Here is a 20,582-nt window from a genome sequence, read left to right as displayed (position 1 = left end):
GACCATCACCCGCGCGGGGCGCGGCTCGATTCGGTTGTTGGACGAGTGGGCCGCGCGCGGTGCTGGCGGCGGACCGTTGTTGGCGTTGACGACTGCACGGTTTGCCGCGCCCGACGACGCCGCGCGACTGGCGGATGTGCGCGAATAGAGTCGCCCTTGCGAGTCGGCTGCGGCGTGCTGTTGCTCCAATGCCTTGGCAACCAGGGCTTGGCGTGCTGGATGAGGATCGCGCCGTCTCCCGTTTCGGGGATTCTTGCGAGGACGGCTTGGGCGGCCGCAACGTTGTCGGCTGGAGACGAGTGCAACGGTAGGCCGTTGGCGTCAACTTCTGCCCGAGGAACTTCTGGTGGTGGCGGTGGTGGTGGTGGTGGTGCTCCGTGTGCCGCTCTGTCGGCAGCAGCCCGACTTCCTTCCGGGATGTCGGGGTTCTGGACTCGGGCGACCCGGATTTCTCCATCTGGGTCGTCGAAGTTAAGGCGCGCACTGGGGAAGTCATTCGCGCGGGCGCGCTCCATGCGCCGGCGATTGCGCTGCTGGCGATAATGAGATACGACTCTCACTTCGTCTTGCTCGAGACGAAATTTCTGCCGTTCGGCGAGCTCCTTTTTCCTCTGCTCTTCGAGGGCCGCCCGGTGCGCCTCGATCTCGGTCGCGGTGGCGGTTGCTGGGAGGGGGGTGGTGAAGGCGTCGACCGGAGGCTCCTCCTCACCTCCTGCCATGAAGACTGCGGTCGGGTAGCGGTAGCGTGGGGCCTCGACGGAGTCCGAGTCGGAGTCGCTGCCGAAGAGGGAGAGGACGGAGTCGTCCTCGAAGCCATCCTCGAAGTCGCTTGGGTGAGAGACCAAGGAGATAGAGTCTTTGAACGACGCCGTGGCGACAGAGCGGGCAGTCGGGGACGCAGCGGTGGACCCAGTGACCGATGTCATGGCGATGATGTCGATGAAGTCAGCGTCGATCGCGGCGATACCGGGGTCGGCGGCCGGGACGGTGTCGATGGAGTCGGCGGCTGACGCGGTGACGATGGGGTTGGCGGTCGGTGCCACGGCCGCCGAGTTGGCATCATCCTCCAGGGCCGACTCGGCCTCCGCGTATACCTCGCCGGTGACTGGGCGAGTAGCGGTGAGGAGCTGTCCCGGCGCGAAGGGGTCGTGCGATCGACCGGGGCGAGGCTCGGTGGGGTCGCTGACACCGGTGAGCCCAACGAAGAGGTTGATGGAGCCGATCGGCACCATCCAGGCGTGCTTGAGAGGTGACGAGGCGGGCCGGTAGGTGCTTGGCTGGATGTGGAAGAAATTGCCGGTGGCGATCATCCTGCCGGAAGCGACCGGCCGCTGCACTGGCGAGTAGGGCCTCGCCGTAGCTCGGAGGCTTGATGTCCCATGCCCCACGGTGGGCGCTGATGTCTACGTTCCCCCTCCTTTCCTGTAGACAGTGTTGGGCCTCCAAGAGCAGAGGTTTGTAGAACAGCAGCAAGTTTTCCCTTAAGTGGATCACCCAAGGTTTATCGAACTCAGGGAGGAAGAGGTCAAAGATATCCCTCTCATGCAACCCTGCAACCACAAAGCAAGAAGTCTCTTGTGTCCCCAACACACCTAATAGGTGCACTAGTTTGGCGAAGAGATAGTGAAATACAGGTGGTATGAATAAGTATGAGCAGTAGCAACGGTGCCAGAAAATAGCTTGCGGGTGTGTAGTTGATGGTGGTGGTATTGCAGCAGTAGTAACACAGTAAAACAGTAAACAAGCAGTAGTAACGCAGCAGTATTTAGGAACAAGGCCTAGGGATTAGACTTTCACTAGTGGACACTCTCAACATTGATCACATAACAGAACAGATAAATGCATACTCTACACTTTTGTTGGATGATGAACGCATTGCGTAGGATTACACGAACCCTCAATGCCGGAGTTAACAAGCTCCACAATTTGTTCATATTTAAGTAACCTTATAGTGTAAGATAGATCAATAGACTAAACCAAGTACTAACATAGCATGCACACTGTCACCTTCATGCATATGTAGGAGGAATAGATCACATCAATATTATCATAGCAATAGTTAACTTCGCAATCTACAAGAGATCATGATCATAGCATAAACCAAGTACTAACACGGTGCACACACTGTCACCTTTACACACGTGCAGGAGGAATAGAACTACTTTAATAACTTTGCTAGAGTAGCACATAGATAAATTGTGATACAAACTCATATGAATCTCAATCATGTAAAGCAGCTCATGAGATCATTGTATTGAAGTACATAGGAGAGATTAACCACATAGCTACCGGTACAGCCCCGAGCCTCGATGGAGAACTACTTCCTCCTCATGGGAGCAGCAGCGGTGATGATGATGGCGGTGGAGATGGCAGCGGTGTCGATGGAGAAGCCTTCCGGGGGCACTTCCCCGTTCCGGCAGCGTGCCGGAACAGAGACTCCTGTCCCCCAGATCTTGGCCTCGCGATGGCGGCGGCTCTGGAAGGTTTCTGTGGTTTTCGTCGAACGTATCAGGGTTTTCGATCCAGGGGCTTTATATAGGCGAAGAGGCGGCGCAGGAGGGCTTCTGGGGGGCCCACACCATAGGGCGGCGCGGCCCCCCCTCTGGCCGCGCCAGGGTGTGGTGTGGGGCCCCCAGGGCTCCCCTCTGGCGGCTCTCGGGTGTTCTGGATGGTTCCGGGAAAAATAGGAACCTGGGCGTTGATTTCGTCCGATTCCGAGAATATTTCGTTACTAGGATTTCTGAAACCAAAAACAGCAGAAAACAGGAACTGGCACTTCGGCATCTTGTTAATAGGTTAGTTCCAGAAAATGCACGAATATGACATAAAGTGTGCATAAAACATGTAGATAACATCAATAATGTGGCATGGAACATAAGAAATTATCGATACGTCGGAGACGTATCAGGCGCCACTGTCGTGGATGTAACCACGGCAGATGCTACAGGGGGTAGCACTTCGTTGATGCGAGGGCAAGGGAACATCGCCATCTACGGGTCGAGGTGCAAGAGACGCAAGGGTTTACCCAGGTTCAGCCCCTCTGGAGAGTAAAAGGCCCATACTGATGGTTTACCTGAGGCGATGAAGTGTGGATCCGGCGCGGGTCGCGAAGAGGCACAGGGGCGGGTTGAGGTGAATCACCGCCGGGCTCCCGAAGTAAACATCAGCTGGTCGCTAGCCTTCACTCGCCTGAACTTATTGAGCCACTCGGCGCATGACAGTCGGCGTTATGCCAGTCGTCGTGGGCATATCCCCATCACCTACCCCACTTGTTCTTAAGCTTTTCACTCTTTGTGGGGTAGCTCTTGTCATACTCTTTACAACAAAATTGGTTTCACCTAAATCCAAGTCTCCTACCTCAAGTTGTTGCATTTTCCATATTGGAGGTTTTACCGGTTTGCCTTTTTTAGATAGGTAAAACCTTTATTCATTTGTTTCTATCCTCCCTTGTTGGACTATGATGGTTTCCTGCATGATCTTGTAGAGTTTGTTCCTAGCTTTAAAACAAGCCCAAGATCATCGAAATCGGAGTCCGGATGCAAAAGTTCTTAAGGTTTTCGTATCGGATGTTTGAGTAAAAACAGGGGGCCGGAAGTGCCGCCGGGAGCACCCCGGCACTGCCGCCGGGAGCACTCCGGCAGTGCCGGCCTATCACGATTTTGGCCCCAACGGGCAGATTTCTCTGCCCCTATTTAAGGGGGTCTTCTTCCCCAAAGTTCCCCAATGGTTAGAGCTCGTTTTGCCTCCATTGTTGACCTTCTTTGAGCTTACTATCTCCCTCTCCCTCCCATGAATCTTGCATCTATTTGAGAGAAAGATAGAGGAGATCTAGATCTACATCTTCACCAATCAAATCCCTCTCTTTGTGAGGGGAATCCACTAGATCTAGATCTTGGAGAAATTTGGTGTTCCTCCTCTTTGTTCTTCCTCTCTTATTCCCCCAATAGCTTTTGTAGCTTTGTTGGAATTTGAGAGAGAAGGACTTGAGCATCTTTGTGGTGTTCTTGCAATTGCATTTGGTGCATCGGTTTGTGTTCTCCACGGTGATTCGTGGAGGTGAAAGCAAGAAGGTTGTTACTCTTGGGTTCTTGGAACCCTAGACGGATTCTAGGCCTTTGTGGCATCTTAGTGGTGTTCTTGGGGACTCCAATTAAGTTGTGGAGAATCTTCAAGGGCAAGGCCTTTGTGGCATCTTAGTGGTGTTCTTGGGGACTCCAATTAAATTGTGGAGAATCTTCAAGGGCAAGGCCTTTGTGGCAATTTATTGGGAGCCTCCAATTAAGTTGTGGAGATAGCCCCAAGCTTTGTGCGGGTTCGGTGACCTTCCTAAGGTCCCATAGTGGATCGAGGACATCCCTTTTGGTGGGAATTCTCGAGGAGAATACGGTGGCCCTCGTGCATTTGGAGTGACTTGTCCTCCACACCGCTCCAACGGAGAGTAGCACTTGCAAGAGTGTGAACTTCGGGATACATCGTTGTCTCCGCGTCACTTCGGTTATTTCTATACCCGAGCTCTTTTCTTATGCACTTTACTTTGTGATAGCCATTGTGCTTGAAGTTATATATCTTGCTATCACATAGTTGCTTGTATTGCTTAGCATAAGTTATTGGTGCACATAGGTGAACCATAGTATATAGGCTTTGGGCTTGACAAAGTTAACGCTAGTTTTTTTCCGCATTTGTTAAGCCCATCTCGTAAAAGTTTTAAACCGCCTATTCACCCCCCCTCTAGGCGACATCCGTGTCCTTTCAACTGCTGCTTGCAGTACTTGCATTTGCAAGTGCCAGTTATGCATATGTGTTATTGTTGTGAGGCTACATCTACTCCTAGGGCTTGCTTGCTTGTTCAGTTGCACAAATTCATCCATTCTGGATGATGTGCTTCTGGATACGATTATAAAAATTGTCTATTCAATTACTGTTAATGCAATTATGGCTTAGCTGTGATGATTCAATAACTCCTTTGAGTTACTGATGCTCTAGCTTGCTCTGGCAAGCTCTGGTGATCCTATGATCACCAGTTGCTTGATAAATGCTCACTGTGACACCTCTCTGTGCTTGCTGATGGATATCCTTGCACTTGTATAACATTTCACCATGTACTGGTGATTGCTGATGCTTGGTAAAGCATGTGCTTATGCTTGAAGTGATCCATTTGATGCTTAACAAGTGTTTCTGTTACTTGTTATTTGATTACTTCATTTATCTATGTAGTTTATCATGTATCAGTGGATAAATGAGATGAACTGTTGTGCAGTTATGACTTATGACTCTTGTGATGTGTGTGCTTGAGCTAGAAGGATGCCAACTTCTGTTGGGGATCCTAGCTCCATCTTGAACCCTTCTGGGTGATGATAAGTGTGAAAGGCTTGTTGTTTGGATGGTTTTGGTGTGGTTGAGTTGGCCTTAGCAGCATATGGCTGTTGTTTTGGTATCTCCCACCTTTGTTGGCTTGCTATGATGGGATAAGTGCTTGCTGGGTGATCCATATTGATTGCCAACAGCTTTTGGTGTTAAAAATATTGGCAGATACTTTTATTACTGCATTTTTCTGATGGTTTCAAAGGGCTAGCTAGTGTAGTCTGGTAGATGTGGGTTAAGTATCTGGGATGGTTTTCTTTCTATTTCCATTTGGAATATGTTATACCACTTGTATGGTTGGCATAACCATGGCCGGTCATATGTTTGATTCATCTCTAAATTTTGCCATTTCCACCAGATTCACTTGGTCTATGACCAAATGATGACCAAACAGGGTTTTCCACCCTTGTGTGTTGGTGTGTAGCATGTATGTGCAATATTATGGACAAAACCATCTGGTTTGTCCATGATTCAATGATATACCTCACTCCAGCTCCTAGATTGTGTTGATGTAGAGGATTGCTTTTGTCTGTTGGTTTGGTGCTTGCTCTGCTCCTCCTAGCTGGCTTGTGCTAGGGCTACTCCATCTGTTGGTTCAACAATTTCTTCTTCTTTGTGAAAAAAGAACTGGAACTATGATGTTCTGTGTTCTTGGTGTTCTTGTGTGTTTTCTTGCTGTTCTAGCTAGTTGTGGCTGGCTAGTCGATGAATGGCTAGGGTTTGTGATGAAAAACGTTTTATATGGGTCTGTACTGGCCTCCTTGGTCGACAACAAGTCCTGTTGCCATTTTGGCAACTCCTCAACTGTGTGTGTGCTGGTGTGCATGCACACATCCTTGTGAGCTGCTTGTGAGGTTCCCTGTTGGAACTTGTAAAATTGTGGATCAGCTCCGGCTAGTTTGATCTTATCCTGCCTATTACCATTGTTTCTAATCTTCCAAGTGGCATTTCCACTTGGCATCTATTATGCATTTCTATTTTGATCTTGTCTTTGCAGGGATCAATAGATGATCAAGAAGTGCTTCATCTTCTTGTTGATCAAGAAGATCAAGATGGTAGATAGGTTTAGTTTAGGTAGTTCATCAATACATTGTAATTTTCCTTTTCTTTTGTTTTATAATTTCTGAAATGATTATGTAATAATTATTATATTTGGATATTTTAAAGACAATGTATCTTGTGTGTGATGATCAATAAAGCTCAATGTTTCTCTAAAGAGCTTATTGTGATATATTTCTATTCTTTTATTATTTGTATTATCCAAATATAATATTATTGTTTGAATTATTAATTGTCTTTATATTCTATGTGTTGTTTGAGTTTGAATTTCACCTCAAACTCATTTCAAATTCAACCACTCAACTCTAAGTTTTAAACTCAAATGTTTCCCCTCATTTCAAAACCCTAATTCAAAAGGGATCATGTCTAAGTTTGTCGCACTCTCGAAACCCTAATCCTATCTGGTGTCGAGAGAGAAACTTGTTCCCTCTTTGGTTTTATGCAATTAAGCGTGAAATTTCCCTAAGTTTTGCGATGCAATGCACATCCCTTTTCTAATTCTACCCCGCGAATGTCTGGAATCCTGGGATATTACACCGTCAGACTCAGTAAATTTACTTTCATGCGCATGAATTGGGACGCGTAGCTCCGGCGAGGAGGCGCCCCAAGGAGCGCCCCAACCACTAGTATATGTAAAGAGGAAAAGGGTATGATGCCAGACTGGTAGGTGTGGCTTTAATGCTGCCTTCGGTTCGCTCGAGGGTTTGTAGTTATCGCTAGGTGGTTCAAGGATCTGTTTGTAATTTTTATTGCTTTTAGGTTATCTTGTACTACTGTTGAAGATTATGAATAGATTGGTGGAATTTTCAGAAAAAATGTCATTCTAGTTTTCTAAATACGACTTCCATCAATCAAGAGGCTACGGATCATCTTTTTCCCACTATGCCCTGTGTTCCATCTCAAGAAATTATATGAAGGTGTTTCTCTTGTGAGTCTTGTCCCTACTGCTGATAATGGTCGTGGCATTCCAGAACCAGTCAACGTGAACACTAGTACGGTGCTAGAATGAACCACATCCTGGCCTAGTCCACGGAATGAGATGCCTCGTGGCGACATAGTCCGGTTGTGGACTGGATACTCCTTCCAATCTTGAATTACTTTTCCTAATGCCGCTCATTCCTAAGACACAATCGTACGAGGATAGCAGCCGCATGAGGGTTTACCTCACTTAATGATATGAAACCCCGATGAAAAGACGAAAACAATACAATAGCTAGCTTGCATATCTCTTTGCTTGGTTACCTCAGTCCTCAAGTATGGTCACATCTCTATAATATTTATATATAAAGAGAGGAGAAAAGTTACAATAATAGACGAGTAGGTGCCCTTTTACTGCGTCAAATTATTCTACGTAGACACCATTTTAGTACATGGTGAGTAGTAAGTATTGCATGGCTTAGTACAAAGTAATAAAATTTTAAGGTTTCGTGACAAGTTGCCACACACGGTTTTCTCGAAGAAAATTAAGATTCCCCTTGAATGTTAAACAACCATATCTTCTAGTACCATTGTCTCGCGTACACTAAGTGTTGTATGGTTTTAGCCACACTTTCTCCTGCGCATTGGCAAGTGACAAGCATAGTAACTTGGCTGAGAAATTGAAAATTGCACGATGTGATAAAGGTCGGCAAAGACTTCACTCTACAACAAATAGGCTTTATAGATAATAAAGTGCGGTAAACTATAAAGATATGTTTGTTTTGTGGCCAATGATGGCCTTACCAAAATTTTGGTACCTCAGTGCCCTTGGACTTCTGTTTGGTTGGCATCTATTGGAGGGACACAGTTCATTCGCCAATCCATGGCAACACAGGGCGGTGGATTCATTCCTCAATAATTTAGTCACGCCAGAAATATGTAGAAAATGAGCTCCGGACATACATATAGCAAACTCCGCTAAACTTCAGCTTAATAAATTATGGCTAGAAACCAAACATCTCCTAAGAACATTGGGCGCCTCTCATTTCATTTTTAGACACAAGGGTCTTACGCGGACAATTATATTTCACGATGTTGGATTTACCGGCTTATACAATTTTTAAACGCACAGAAGCGACGACCGACGAGTTCTCTCAGGAAGAAAATAAACAAGAGACGTTACACAACACACCGTGGATAAGAAACCTCTAATCCACGCCACCTCATCTCACACGTACGTGGGGCGTCGAGCGGCTCGCCAGCTCACATCTCTTAATAACGGAATTAAACACGAAAAGGAAAGGACACGCGAAAAGAAAAGAAAACAAGAAGAAGAAAAAGTCTCGTCTCCCTCCCTCCCTCTCCCGTGCCGAGCCCGTGCCCCCAATTCCACGGCGATCGGTCGGTCGGCCGCGACGACCCGAGCCGTCCGGCAGGGAGACCTCCGATGATGGGCGACGACAAGTCCGCGCGGAGCCTCAGCCCCATGGGCGGCCGGGACCGCGACCTGGAGCTCCTCATCCCCGTCTCCGGCGGCAGCGGCAGCGGAGGCTCGCCCACCGGCGACGACGACGTGGACAGGACCGCCTCGTCGTCCGCCTCCGCCGCGCTCTCCTCCTCCAGCCGTGAGGTTCGCCTTTCTCGTCGTACTGTTATTGTTCCCCCTAGGGTTTTCTCAGACATCCAGCTACAGTTCTGGTTCCGTTGTTATGCTGATTTGAAATTACTATGCGATTATGTTGCTCTTTCCGTAGCACTCGCAGTTTATTGTAGAATTTGCTTGGTTGTGGGAAAAGTAGGTTCGGGCAAGCAGTTTTTGCCAACGTTTGTGCAGTTCGTAGGGCTGCTGATGTTGATGTTAGGCGAGTGTTTGATGCGCTGAAGTCTACTCTAGGATGATTAATTCAGTGACGAACTCACTTTATTTGTGCGTTTGAGTGCAATATTTGTATGTCCTTAGAAATGAAACTTGCGAAGAAATGTCCTCATCTAGTTTTCTGCAAGGAACAAATTATGATGTTACAATCTCCAAACAGAAGGCACCATATAATACATGGATGTTCTCTTTCGTGTGAGAACCTTAAACCATTGCTAATCTGCGTAGGGTGCTTGCCGTGCTGACGAAAAATTCAAACCAATCATATTATTTGAAAAGGATGAAAGTAGAATGCTGATGTTCTTTATTCTTCCTCGTTGCTGCTTTTCCTTTTCGATACTTCCCTTGTACAAAAAGCATGCTCTCGAGATTTGGTACTAGCTTTCTTTGCATTTATCAGGTTAGATGTTTGAACAACCCAGAATTAATTTTTTCCGTCCTCTTTTCTGCAATGCAGGCTTTCCATAAGGTGGTCCGCAGCTGGGCCTCAAAGAAATTCATGACTGGATGGTAAGTCTTTCCACTACTACAATAAATCCTTAATTGCAGTATGTGTTGAGATGTGAACTGAAGAGGTCAAACTAACAGATAGTAGATCTGTATGATCTACCAGCATTCACTTTCAGTGCTCTTTTATGCTGTAGGAAATAATTTAGGTAGGTTATGTCATCAGGCTGCTAGGAGTATAGCTAGTTAGTACGGATAGCGTCTCAGTGGTCAGTGGGGTGTCCATTCTTTGATTACAGGCCATGCTTGATGCATGCTTGTACATTTTTTCTTACGAATTTTCACTTAACTGATATATCCATCTGTGTTTATCCAAGAAATATGATGGAGCATGAATCCAGAGGAAATATGTTACCGAGTACCATATTTTTCCAATAGCATGACTGCTAGTTTCTTAGCCGAGAAGCTACTATTAACACTGAGTTTTGGAAGCCTGTTTTCAGTTAACTTCTGCATTCAGACAATCATGTTCCCCGTTGTTATCTAGTCCAGTTGTCCTGTAAAATATATTTCCGTTCTTTTTTCTGAAGTCTGGCATTGTTTAAAGGCACCCATTCAGGCATCACAAATACAGCTTGAACATAATAGATATCACTCAAAGTTGCATTGTTTATTCTGCAATAACCAATTAGCCGACCAACCATTACCAGCTGTCCTTCACCTGAGGATTTTTCACGCTCGATACTCATGTGGAATTGTTTGGCAACGATCTTATATCAAATCTTTTTTTCATACATGCACTGATGCTTTTGTGCTGTCCTTTCTTTTCTGGGACTCTGCCAGTGTAATTCTCTTCCCAATAGCGATAACATTCTACTTCACCTGGTGGTTCATTCATTTTGTTGATGGATTCTTCTCTCCAATCTATGCACAACTTGGAATCAATATTTTTGGTATGTAAACTATTCCAGCTTGTTTTTTATAGAAATATCAAATTCTTGAATGGTCCGCCATTAGGTTGTAATTTCTTCCTTCATTCGGTGACCAGTTTGGGGCTTGATCCTGTAGCGTTATTACCTATATATTATACTGCACTATTATGTTGTTGCGTATAAGATAGTCTGCATAATTTATATGCTGAACCTTTTGGTGCATAACTTATTTTAATTTATAGTTTATCCTGTGGCATTAGATTTTTAAATTTCTGTCAAGATGTGAGGAACTTGGCTTGAAATTGGGTAGTTGAAATCAATAATATTTCTGCTCTTTTGAATCTGCAGGTCTTGGCTTCATCACCTCTGTTACGTTCATATTTTTCGTTGGAGTCTTCATGTCATCTTGGGTTGGAGCATCTGTCCTCGGCCTTGGTGAATGGATCATTAAGCGCATGCCACTTGTGCGCCATATCTACAATGCATCCAAGCAAATAAGTGCCGCAATATCACCAGGTAAATTCACAGTTATCCATATATTCAACTTGCGAAGTAACTTGGGTTCTTATTGAATTGTTGTTTGTACAGATCAGAACAAACAGGCATTCAAGGAAGCAGTCATCATAAGACATCCTCGTGTTGGAGAATATGCATTTGGATTCATCACCTCATCAGTCTCTCTCCAGGTGTGCAAGGCTAACATCTTTTATGCTTAATGCTATTTATTTTATGCACATACTGTAGTTATGCTACCCTTTAATCATAGTTACTGGCTTGAATCCTTGCGCGGTGGAGCGATGAAATTATTGTACTGATTATTGGGTGAAATATGAAATTAACAAAAGTGTATCTCTTCTACAATGTATTGGGTATTAATCACTACTTGTAAAGTACTCAAAATGTTGGCATATGATTTTATTTTATCTATTCTATTCTAACCATGCTACCTTGCAGTCTTTGTCATGGTTTGAGCACTTGCATGGTTGAAGGTTGAAATTCAATTGTACTTATTATTGGGTGAAATAAGCAAAAAATAACTGGCTCACCATGTGCAGGATAGAAAGAATACTTACAAAATACCCAAACGATGACATATGATTTTATTTTAACCTTTCTGTTATTTCTTCTGATTACCATATAGTTTTACCCTGTCTGAATATTGGTCCCATCATTATCTTGTAACAGAGCTATGCTGGTCAAGAGGAACTTTACTGTGTCTATGTACCGACCAACCATCTTTATATTGGTGACATCTTCATGGTGAACTCAAAGGATGTCATCAGGCCAAATCTTTCTGTGCGTGAAGGCATTGGTAAGTCACGAACTCTCCTCTCGGTATCTCATTTGATAATCTACTTGAACATGTGGAATGATGCAACATATATGCACTGTTTTGCAGAGATTGTTGTATCTGGTGGTATGTCCATGCCCCAGATTTTGTCAACCCTGGATCCTCATACAATCCACACAGACCGCAGCGGAGCGAGCAGAAGCTGAGACGAACTCCCTGCGTACCTGGTCATCTATGACAAGTAAGAGTTCCACACAGACAACACAAGTGTGGCGAACAAGATCCTTGAGCACAATGTATTAGCAACTTGTCAGGCTCGAGGATCACAGGATATGTAATTAAGTAGAAATAGGTGATGACACGTGTTGCTGATCTGATGAAATTTGTAGAATGGCTTGTTCCTTGTACCACCTCATATGCTTCGTAGTTATATTTGTAATTTTCTTACTATTGTCTAGTTGTTTTCTTCTAGCTTTCTGAGTGCACTTGCTTTTGGTATCAACAACTATGTCTGAGGTGTTACTGCGAAGAAAATGTTTGAGGTGCGTTATGTTGAATTGTTGGACAAGATCACTTTCTCTCAGTATGACCGGAGGAGGAGCTTGCTAATTATTGAAGACTCGTGCATTTCTTTCGTTCCAAAATTTCCAAGAGATGAGGAGAGTGATGGAGGCTAAATTCTTGCGGTTAGTCATAGATACCCACTATTGGTGCATTGAGATCGTTTACCAAGGTTATAGGCAACAACAAAAATAGCGCGCTATTTCGGCATTATAGTAGCGCTATAGCGTATTTGGAGAGTGAACGCTACGCTACGCATATTTGGCTCGCTAAGGCGCTAATCACGTTATTAGTGGCGCTATGCGTGCTATTTTTCGTAGCGTTATACCGACGCTATTTTTTACAGGGAAATTGAGCAGCCGACTAGCTATTTTAGATCTTTTGGCCCACTAGCTTCTGAAATCCCCATTCTAACCGTAGCTATTCAACCCGTTGGAAACCACATAAGCACATCGACAATTCTCACTCCTCCTTACACAATGGGTACATGTTGAAGAAGAAGAAGAATCAACATCACAGCGAGTAAAAGCTGTTGATGCAATCTGCCTAAGAAGAAGAAGTTGCTTCTAGTTTTTCATTGTGATGAGCTGCAATATGCGGTTCTTCTTCTGAATTAGATGATGACCGCATGCATTACCCATCTATTTCATCTCATTTTTATTAATTACCACTCCTGCTATGTAGTTGGCTCATTAATTATTTGCATGTTGGCAGGTTAATTAGTTATCTACTTGTCTACTTGTTGGGCTGACAAATCTTTGTCTTTCAGTGCCATCAGGATTTTGTCAATTTGATTTGTTGATCGTTGTGACGTGGATAATTTTTGAGCTGCTGAAATCCTTAGTATGCATACTATATTTGTTTTTTTTTAACTTTCTGTGAAACACTATTTTGTAAAATAGCATGCTATTAGCACGTTATAATCTTCATAGCATATTTTGGAAGGCCACGCTGTTTTATTTAGCGCGCTATATTTTTCCTTGGTTATAGGTCAATAGAGTGAAGCCCAAGCCAATCCTTGACAAGCCCCCAAAGACGAATGGTGAAGCGGCAATTGGCAAAAAGTTGATTCCCGAACTCCATTACCCTCTTGCAAAGTAGGCAAACCTCACAATTTAGCCACCCTCTTTTTTTTCAAGCGGTCGGCGATCCAAAAGCCATGCAAATAACTTCTCTTTGGGAGGTGCCCAAATCTTCCAAACCTTAGCAGTAGCGGGCGATGCGGTTTTTTCATAGAATTGAGCTTTGTAAACGGATTTAGAGGACTATTGACCGTCATCGGTGAGGTTCCAAGATATACCATGTGGAACTCCCTCAAGAAGGTTGATGGTCCTAAGTTGCATCCAAATGGAGATGTATTGGTGAATGTGCTTGAGAGAGATATCCGCTTCCATGTTAATCTTTGAGATCCATTAGTTGTTGCGAAGGGCTTTCTTCACACACCACTTCCTCCTCATACAATTTTTTGTAGATTAACGGGGCAATATCTTTAGGTTTCAAACCCTTGAGCCAAGGGGCCACCCAAAAAGGGGTCTTTCACCATATCCCAAGGTGATGATAGTGGCGGCATAGAAAAGGTCTCTGATGGCTAATTGAAAGAACATCTCTCACATTATGTTTTGTGTGTTTGATGTCAATATATATGATACACTTATGTTTGTTTAAGTGGTACAGGGATTGCATAGATATTTATTCATGTGTGTTGGATTTGATCGTCTGTCAAAAGAATTCAGAAAAAGTTGGCCAGGCCGGATAATCCGGGCCGGATATTGTTGAAATATCCGGCCCCCTGTTTTTGGCTAAGTCGTCGAGGTTTTGCAGCTCAGTATGGGGGCCGGACATTTGCCCGGATAATGTCCCGGTATTGTACCAGGGCCGGATATTTTGGAAATATCCGGCCCCCTCGTTTTTGGCTAAGGACTGGAAGAAATGTGGCCCAGTACATGGGCCGGACTTTTGGCCGGACAATGTCATGGTTTTGTCCCGAAGGCCGGATTATCCGGGGCGGATTATCCGGCCCTTACTTAGGCCGGATTATCCGGCCCTCCGGAAGCAGCAACGGCTCATTTTCGAGAGGGGGTATAAATACCCCCCTTCTTCTTCCTTGGTTGCTTGCTCAATCATTATCCAAGAAATCTGCCAAGCCACCTCCATTAGAGCCACCTCAAAGAAAGTCAAGATTTGCAAGATCTCCTTCCTCCCCCAACCAAAGCCCTTGATCTTTGGAGATTCGAAGGAGAAGACACCGATCTACATCCTCACCGAAGCGTTCTTCATTTCCCCCTCTCTTGTTTGAGGGATCTCATGCTAGTGTTCCTATTTGGTTCCCTAGTTGATTTGTGTTGATGTATTGTTGTTGATTGTTGTGTTGTAACAGATTTGGGAGCCTCCAATTTGGTTGTGGATGTGTGCCCCAAGAACCTTGTAAAGGCCCGGTTTCCGCCTCGAGGAAATCCCTTAGTGGAAGTGGGCTAGGCCTTCGTGGCGTTGCTCACCGGAGATCTGAGTGAAGCCTTCGTGGCTGTTGGTTTGGCTTTCGTAGCAACCACACTCCTCCAAACGTAGACGTACCTTCTTGCAAAGGAAGGGAACTACGGGAATCATCTCCGTGTCATCGCGTGCTCCACTCTCGGTTACCTCTATCCTATTCTCTATATATTGCTTAGATATATCTTGCTTAGTTGTTAGCCTTGTCATATAGGTAAATTCACTTAGTTGCATATCTAGAGAATTTACCCTTTGTGTCAAGCCTAAATTGAAAAAGAACTAAAAATTGGTTAGCACCTATTCACCCCCCCCCCCTCTAGGTGCGGCATACGATCCTTTCAATTGGTATCAGAGCCTCGGCTCTTATTTCGGGCTTAACCGCCTAAGAGTATGCCGGACGAGGAGTCCTCGGAAGGGGCCGCCAAGATGGTCTCCGTGGAAGACTTCAATTCGTTGAAGTCCTCCATGGAAGCCCAAATGGAAAGCATGAAAAAGATGATTGCCGAGCTTTTGGCTCCGGCCCTTCCCAAGGCTCCTAGTGTAGAGGTAAAAGACACGAGTGCGTTAGATAAGGGAGAGGCTTCGGACCTACCCTCATCTACCAAACCCGTGGAAGGTGATAACTTAAACACTATCAAATCTCCCATTGCATCTCCTAGGGGAACCAATGGGAGTGAGAGCTACAATCGAGTACCTCCACCTTTCCAATCACCCGATATACCGGTTCCCCATCCCCATTTGAACATTCGGGGCGACCCACCTAAGTTTTCTATTGAAAATTTCGATACTTGGCAATTTGAGTTCCGCTCTCATGTTTGTAGTGCCTCCAATGAATTATGGAGAATAATCATGGTGGGCTTCAAGCCATACAACCCCGACAATTTGACTAGAAGAGAAGCGGTTGATAGTCAACTCAACAACACCGCCTTGCACATGATTCAATCTAGTGTGGGGACGAAGGAATTGCATCGTGTCCGGAACTACACCACCGCCAAGGAAGCTTGGGATGGTTTGACCGCTAGTTGCATTGGAAGTGAGAGCACAAGGAGGAACAAGTATAATGCTCTCAAGAATAAAGCCGAAGGGTTCTTGAGGCTACCGGATGAAGATCATGAGGACATGTATGGAAGACTTCTCACCGTTGCCGATGCCTTCCGGCTTATTGGTGCCACCCACATAAATGACTCTTGGATCAAGGAGAAGTACATTGAATGCATGATGCCATTTGTACTCATTGATGTCAAGACTCTTGTGGGGAGGGAATGCTATTCCTCTCTCACCTCTCAACAAGTCGTGCACGAGATGCAAGCTCTCAAGGTGCTTGAGGAAGCCTCTCATGATTCTCGCAATCGTGCTCTTGGGATGGCAAAAGGTTCCAACCTTGCCTTGGTGGCCAACTCCGTCGATGAAGTGATTCCTCAAGAATCTTATAGGGCATCTTGGAGCATGACCTATCCGGAAGATTTGCAATGCCACTACCATGACCACATGGCCTTCCATGCAAAGTCGTTTTGGATTGATCCCTCCAAGGCCAAGGAAGACAACATCAAGAGGAACAACAAAAGTGGGTTCACTAGCTTTGGTCCAAAGACAAGATCTTGCTACAATTGTGATGACAAGCGCCACTTTATTGCCGAATGCCCCTATGAGAATAGAGAGCTTCATAATGGGAGGCTCATTCCCAAGGACAAGAGCAAAGATTCAAAGGGCAAATATTCAAAGCCCCTCAACAAGAAGTTCTACAACAACAAGACCAAGAAGGGCAAGAGGCCCTCAAGAGTTGTGCTAGTAACAAGGGAGGAATATTCTTCCGATGAAGTTGAAAGTTCTAGTGGTGATGAAGATGAAGAAAGCTCAAAGGAATTGGCCGCCATCGTCACCACCAACACACCCTCTTCACCTCTCTTTGAATCTCCCAATGAGAACCCTCATATCAAGAATGCACATTGCTTCATGGCAAGGTCCTCCATGGACACACCTATTGTGCTATCGACTCAAGAAGAGTATACCTCCGGAGATGATGATGTTGATGATGAAGAAGATGCTACCTCTAATGGATTGGTCGCTCTTGCCTCCCTCTCCACCAACTCTTCATCACCAAGTGAATCTCCCAATGAGGTCATTCATGTGGAGGAAGAAAGTTGCCTTATGGCTAAATCCTCCGAGGTATCATCCCCTAACCCCTCTATGCCTAACTTATCTAGTGATCTAGGGGTTGATGATGCTAGTCTAAAAGTGAAACAAGAAATGCTAGAGTTTGATGATTTCATTCTTAACCTACAAGGTAACACTAAGAAGCATGTTTCTAGCCTCATGGTTCGTATAGCTCAACAAAGTGATATGCTTGAGAAAAAGGGTCAAATAGAGAGAGAAGACTCTCTTGAAATCCATGCTCTTAAAAATGCTCTTGAGGAAAGTCAAGAAACTATAGCTTCTCTTGAGGAGAGGCTAGAAACTCTTGAAGAGCCTCAAGATAAAATTAACAAGCTCACAAAAGCTAGAGATCTTGCTAGGGCTAAGTCTAAAGTGCTTAAAAAGGAAAAGGCTCAATTTGAGGTTGATCATGAGAAACTTGTGAAAGATCTAGATGAACTAGACAAAGCTCACAAAGCTTTGAAGAGTGAATACACTCTCTTATCCAAGTCTTATGAGCAACTTCAAATTAGGCTTGCCTCATATGATGTACCTAGCTCCTCTACTCCTTCATGTGATCATGCAAATGTTATTGAGGAAAATGCTAGGTTGAAAGATGAACTTGCTAGGACCTCCTCTCCCCAAAGTAAACTTTCTTTGGATGATCTTTTGAGTAAGCAAAGGTCAAACAATGGGAAGGAGGGACTTGGTTTTAATTCCAAGGCTAAAAAGGCAAACAAGAAAAAGACCAAGCCCGCACATGAGAAAGCTAATGGTGAACCCCGAAAGGGCAACACCGTTAATGATGATGGTGCGGGAATAGATAACCCTCACTATGTTCTCTTCAAAGATTATTATGGTGATGTCTATGCTAAATATGTTGGCCCTTATGATGGTTATGTTGCTTGGTCTATTTGGGTCCCAAAGACCCTTGTTGCTAACAAAAGAGGACCCATTGAAAAATGGGTACCTAAATCCAAGAATTGATCTCATGTAGGACTATGCCGCCGGAGGTTCAAAATGGGTACTTGATAGTGGATGTACAAGTCATATGACCGGCGGCAAGAACCTCGTCAAGGAGTTGAGGCCTAACATAAATGATATCACCGTCTCCTTTGGCGATAATTCTACATCCGAGGTATTGGGTTTTGGCAAGGTTGTGGTTGCACACAACATTACTCTTGTGGATGTCATGCTTGTCAAAACCCTTGGTTACAATTTGCTTTCCGTTTCCGCCCTTGGCAAGATGGGTTTCGCCGTCTTTATTGATAATGATATTGTGGTCCTCTTGTGGAGCAAGACTCTAAAAGTCGCATTCGTTGGGTATCGCGAACACAACTTGTATGTGGTGGACTTTTCGGGGACCACCACGTCAAGTGCGATGTGCCTATTCGGAAAGGCGGACGTGGGTTGGTTGTGGCATCGCCACCTAGCCCATGTCAACATGAGAACTTTGCAAAGTCTTCACAAGGGGAACCATATTGTGGGACTAATGGAAAATGTGTCTTTTGCCAAAGATCGTGTTTGTAGGGCTTGTGTTGAAGGCAAAATGCATGACTCTCCGCATCCAAGCAAGACCATCATCTCTTCCAAGAGGATCTTGGAGCTCCTTCATGTGGATCTCTTTGGTCCCGTTACTCATGCAAGTCTTGGTGCGAAGAAACATTGCTTGGTGATTGTCGATGACTACTCAAGATACACTTGGGTCTACTTTCTCAAGACGAAAGATGAGACTCAACAAGTATTCATTGACTTTGCTACCGAGGTGCAACGCCAACACAACCTCCTCATTATGGCAATAAGAAGTGACAACGGCTCCGAGTTCAAGAACTACACACTCAATGATTTTCTTAGTGATGAGGGGATTCGTCATCAATATTCCGCTGCTTACACCCCTCAACAAAATGGTGTTGCGGAGAGGAAGAACCGGACTCTTATGGATATGGCGAGGTCTATGATGGCGGAGTATAAATCCCGCTATAACTTTTGGGCCGAAGCCATCTCCACCGCTTGTCACTCCTCCAACCGGCTCTATCTCCGCAAGGGCTTGAACAAGACTCCATATGAAATACTCACCGGGAACAAGCCTAATATCTCATACTTCAAGGTGTTCGGGTGTAAGTGTTTCTACAAAATCAAAGGGGTTCGTTTGTCTAAATTTGCTCCTAAAGCTTTGGAGGGTATATTTGTTGGTTACGGTGCCGAATCTCACACTTATAGAATCTTTGATGTATCCTCCGGGATTATCATTGAATCTTGTAGTGTGAAGTTCGAAGAAAATGATGGCTCCCAAGTGGGGCAAGTTGATGTTTGTGCAGGTGATGAAATACCTCAAGATGCCATAGTAAGAATGGGTGTGGGATTTTTCCGCCCCATTGAGGGACACGGTGTGGCGTCTCGGGAAGAACTATGCTCTACCACGGTGGAGCCCTCATCTTCTCAACATCAACAAACCTTACCTAGTGAAGCAAATGATGCACCAACCCAAGAACATGAACAAGACCCTCCCTCTTAGGTGCAAGAGTCCGATGATGATTATGCCTCCGAGTGATCCCCATGGGGCGAGTAGCATCGCGCTTGTCCCCTTTTTGGCGTCTCGATGCCAAAGGGGAGAAGCATTCTATTAGGAACTCTCTCGGGGATTTGCATGGTGTGGGCACAAGCATATGCGTTTTATCACTCCTTTATTGCTTGTGTTCCTCTTAGTTGAACTATTTGCTTTGGTTGTGTTCGTTTCCGTTTAAAACTATGTGCTATGTGGTGTGAGACATTGTTATGGTTTTCGGATTTCTATTTGTTGAGATCAAGGATATTACAGTATGTGTGATGCTATATCTCCGTATTATATATCTACACATGGGTATGATCTCTTACATCCTATCTCAACTTCATATGTGTCAATGTCTTTTGTTAGAGCTCATGTTGGATATCTCTTGTGTTGAGGCACCATACTCCTATGTGTTGTGTATTTGTATTCAAATGCAAATTACTTATATGCACACATGTAGGGGGAGTGCCTCTATGGTTTGCCATCATGCTTGTCTCTATAGTGATTCTATTGCAAATCCGTATATTGTCATCAAACACCAAAAAGGGGGAGATTGAAAGAACATCTCTCACATTATGTTTTGTGTGTTTGATGTCAATATATATGATACACTTATGTTTGTTTAAGTGGTACAGGGATTGCATAGATATTTATTCATGTGTGTTGGATTTGATCGTCTGTCAAAAGAATTCAGAAAAAGTTGGCGGGTAGGATAATCCGGGCCGGATATTGTTGAAATATCCGGCCCCCGTTTTTGGCTAAGTCGTCGAGGTTTTGCAGCTCAGTATGGGGGCCGGACATTTGCCGGATAATGTCCCGTATTGTACCAGGGCCGGATTATCCGGGCCGGATATTTTGGAAATATCCGGCCCCCTCGTTTTTGGCTAAGGACTCGGAAGAAATGTGGCTCGGTACATGGGCCGGACTTTTGGCCGGACAATGTCATGGTTTTGTCCCGAAGGCCGGATT

The 20,582-nt window shown here is 45.0% G+C and overlaps 1 protein-coding gene across 1 annotated transcript; it reads left to right on the top strand.

Annotated features, from left to right (window-relative positions):
* The first annotated feature begins 8,654 nt into the window (after window positions 1–8,654).
* Window positions 8,655–12,441, top strand: LOC127326299 (protein LIKE COV 1). The gene is made up of 7 exons (XM_051353160.2): window positions 8,655–8,968; window positions 9,672–9,724; window positions 10,505–10,614; window positions 10,942–11,109; window positions 11,182–11,279; window positions 11,779–11,905; window positions 11,993–12,441. Exons 1-7 carry the CDS (start codon window positions 8,786–8,788, stop codon window positions 12,088–12,090), a joined length of 837 nt encoding a protein of 278 aa, XP_051209120.1. The 5' UTR covers window positions 8,655–8,785; the 3' UTR covers window positions 12,091–12,441.
* Window positions 12,442–20,582: the final 8,141 nt, after the last annotated feature.

Source organism: Lolium perenne, chromosome 1 (genome assembly GCF_019359855.2).
Source record: "Lolium perenne isolate Kyuss_39 chromosome 1, Kyuss_2.0, whole genome shotgun sequence".
Classification (NCBI taxonomy): domain Eukaryota; kingdom Viridiplantae; phylum Streptophyta; class Magnoliopsida; order Poales; family Poaceae; genus Lolium; species Lolium perenne.
The sequence above is the reverse complement of the archived record's forward strand: the minus strand, read 5'-3'. Positions and strand labels throughout refer to the sequence as shown.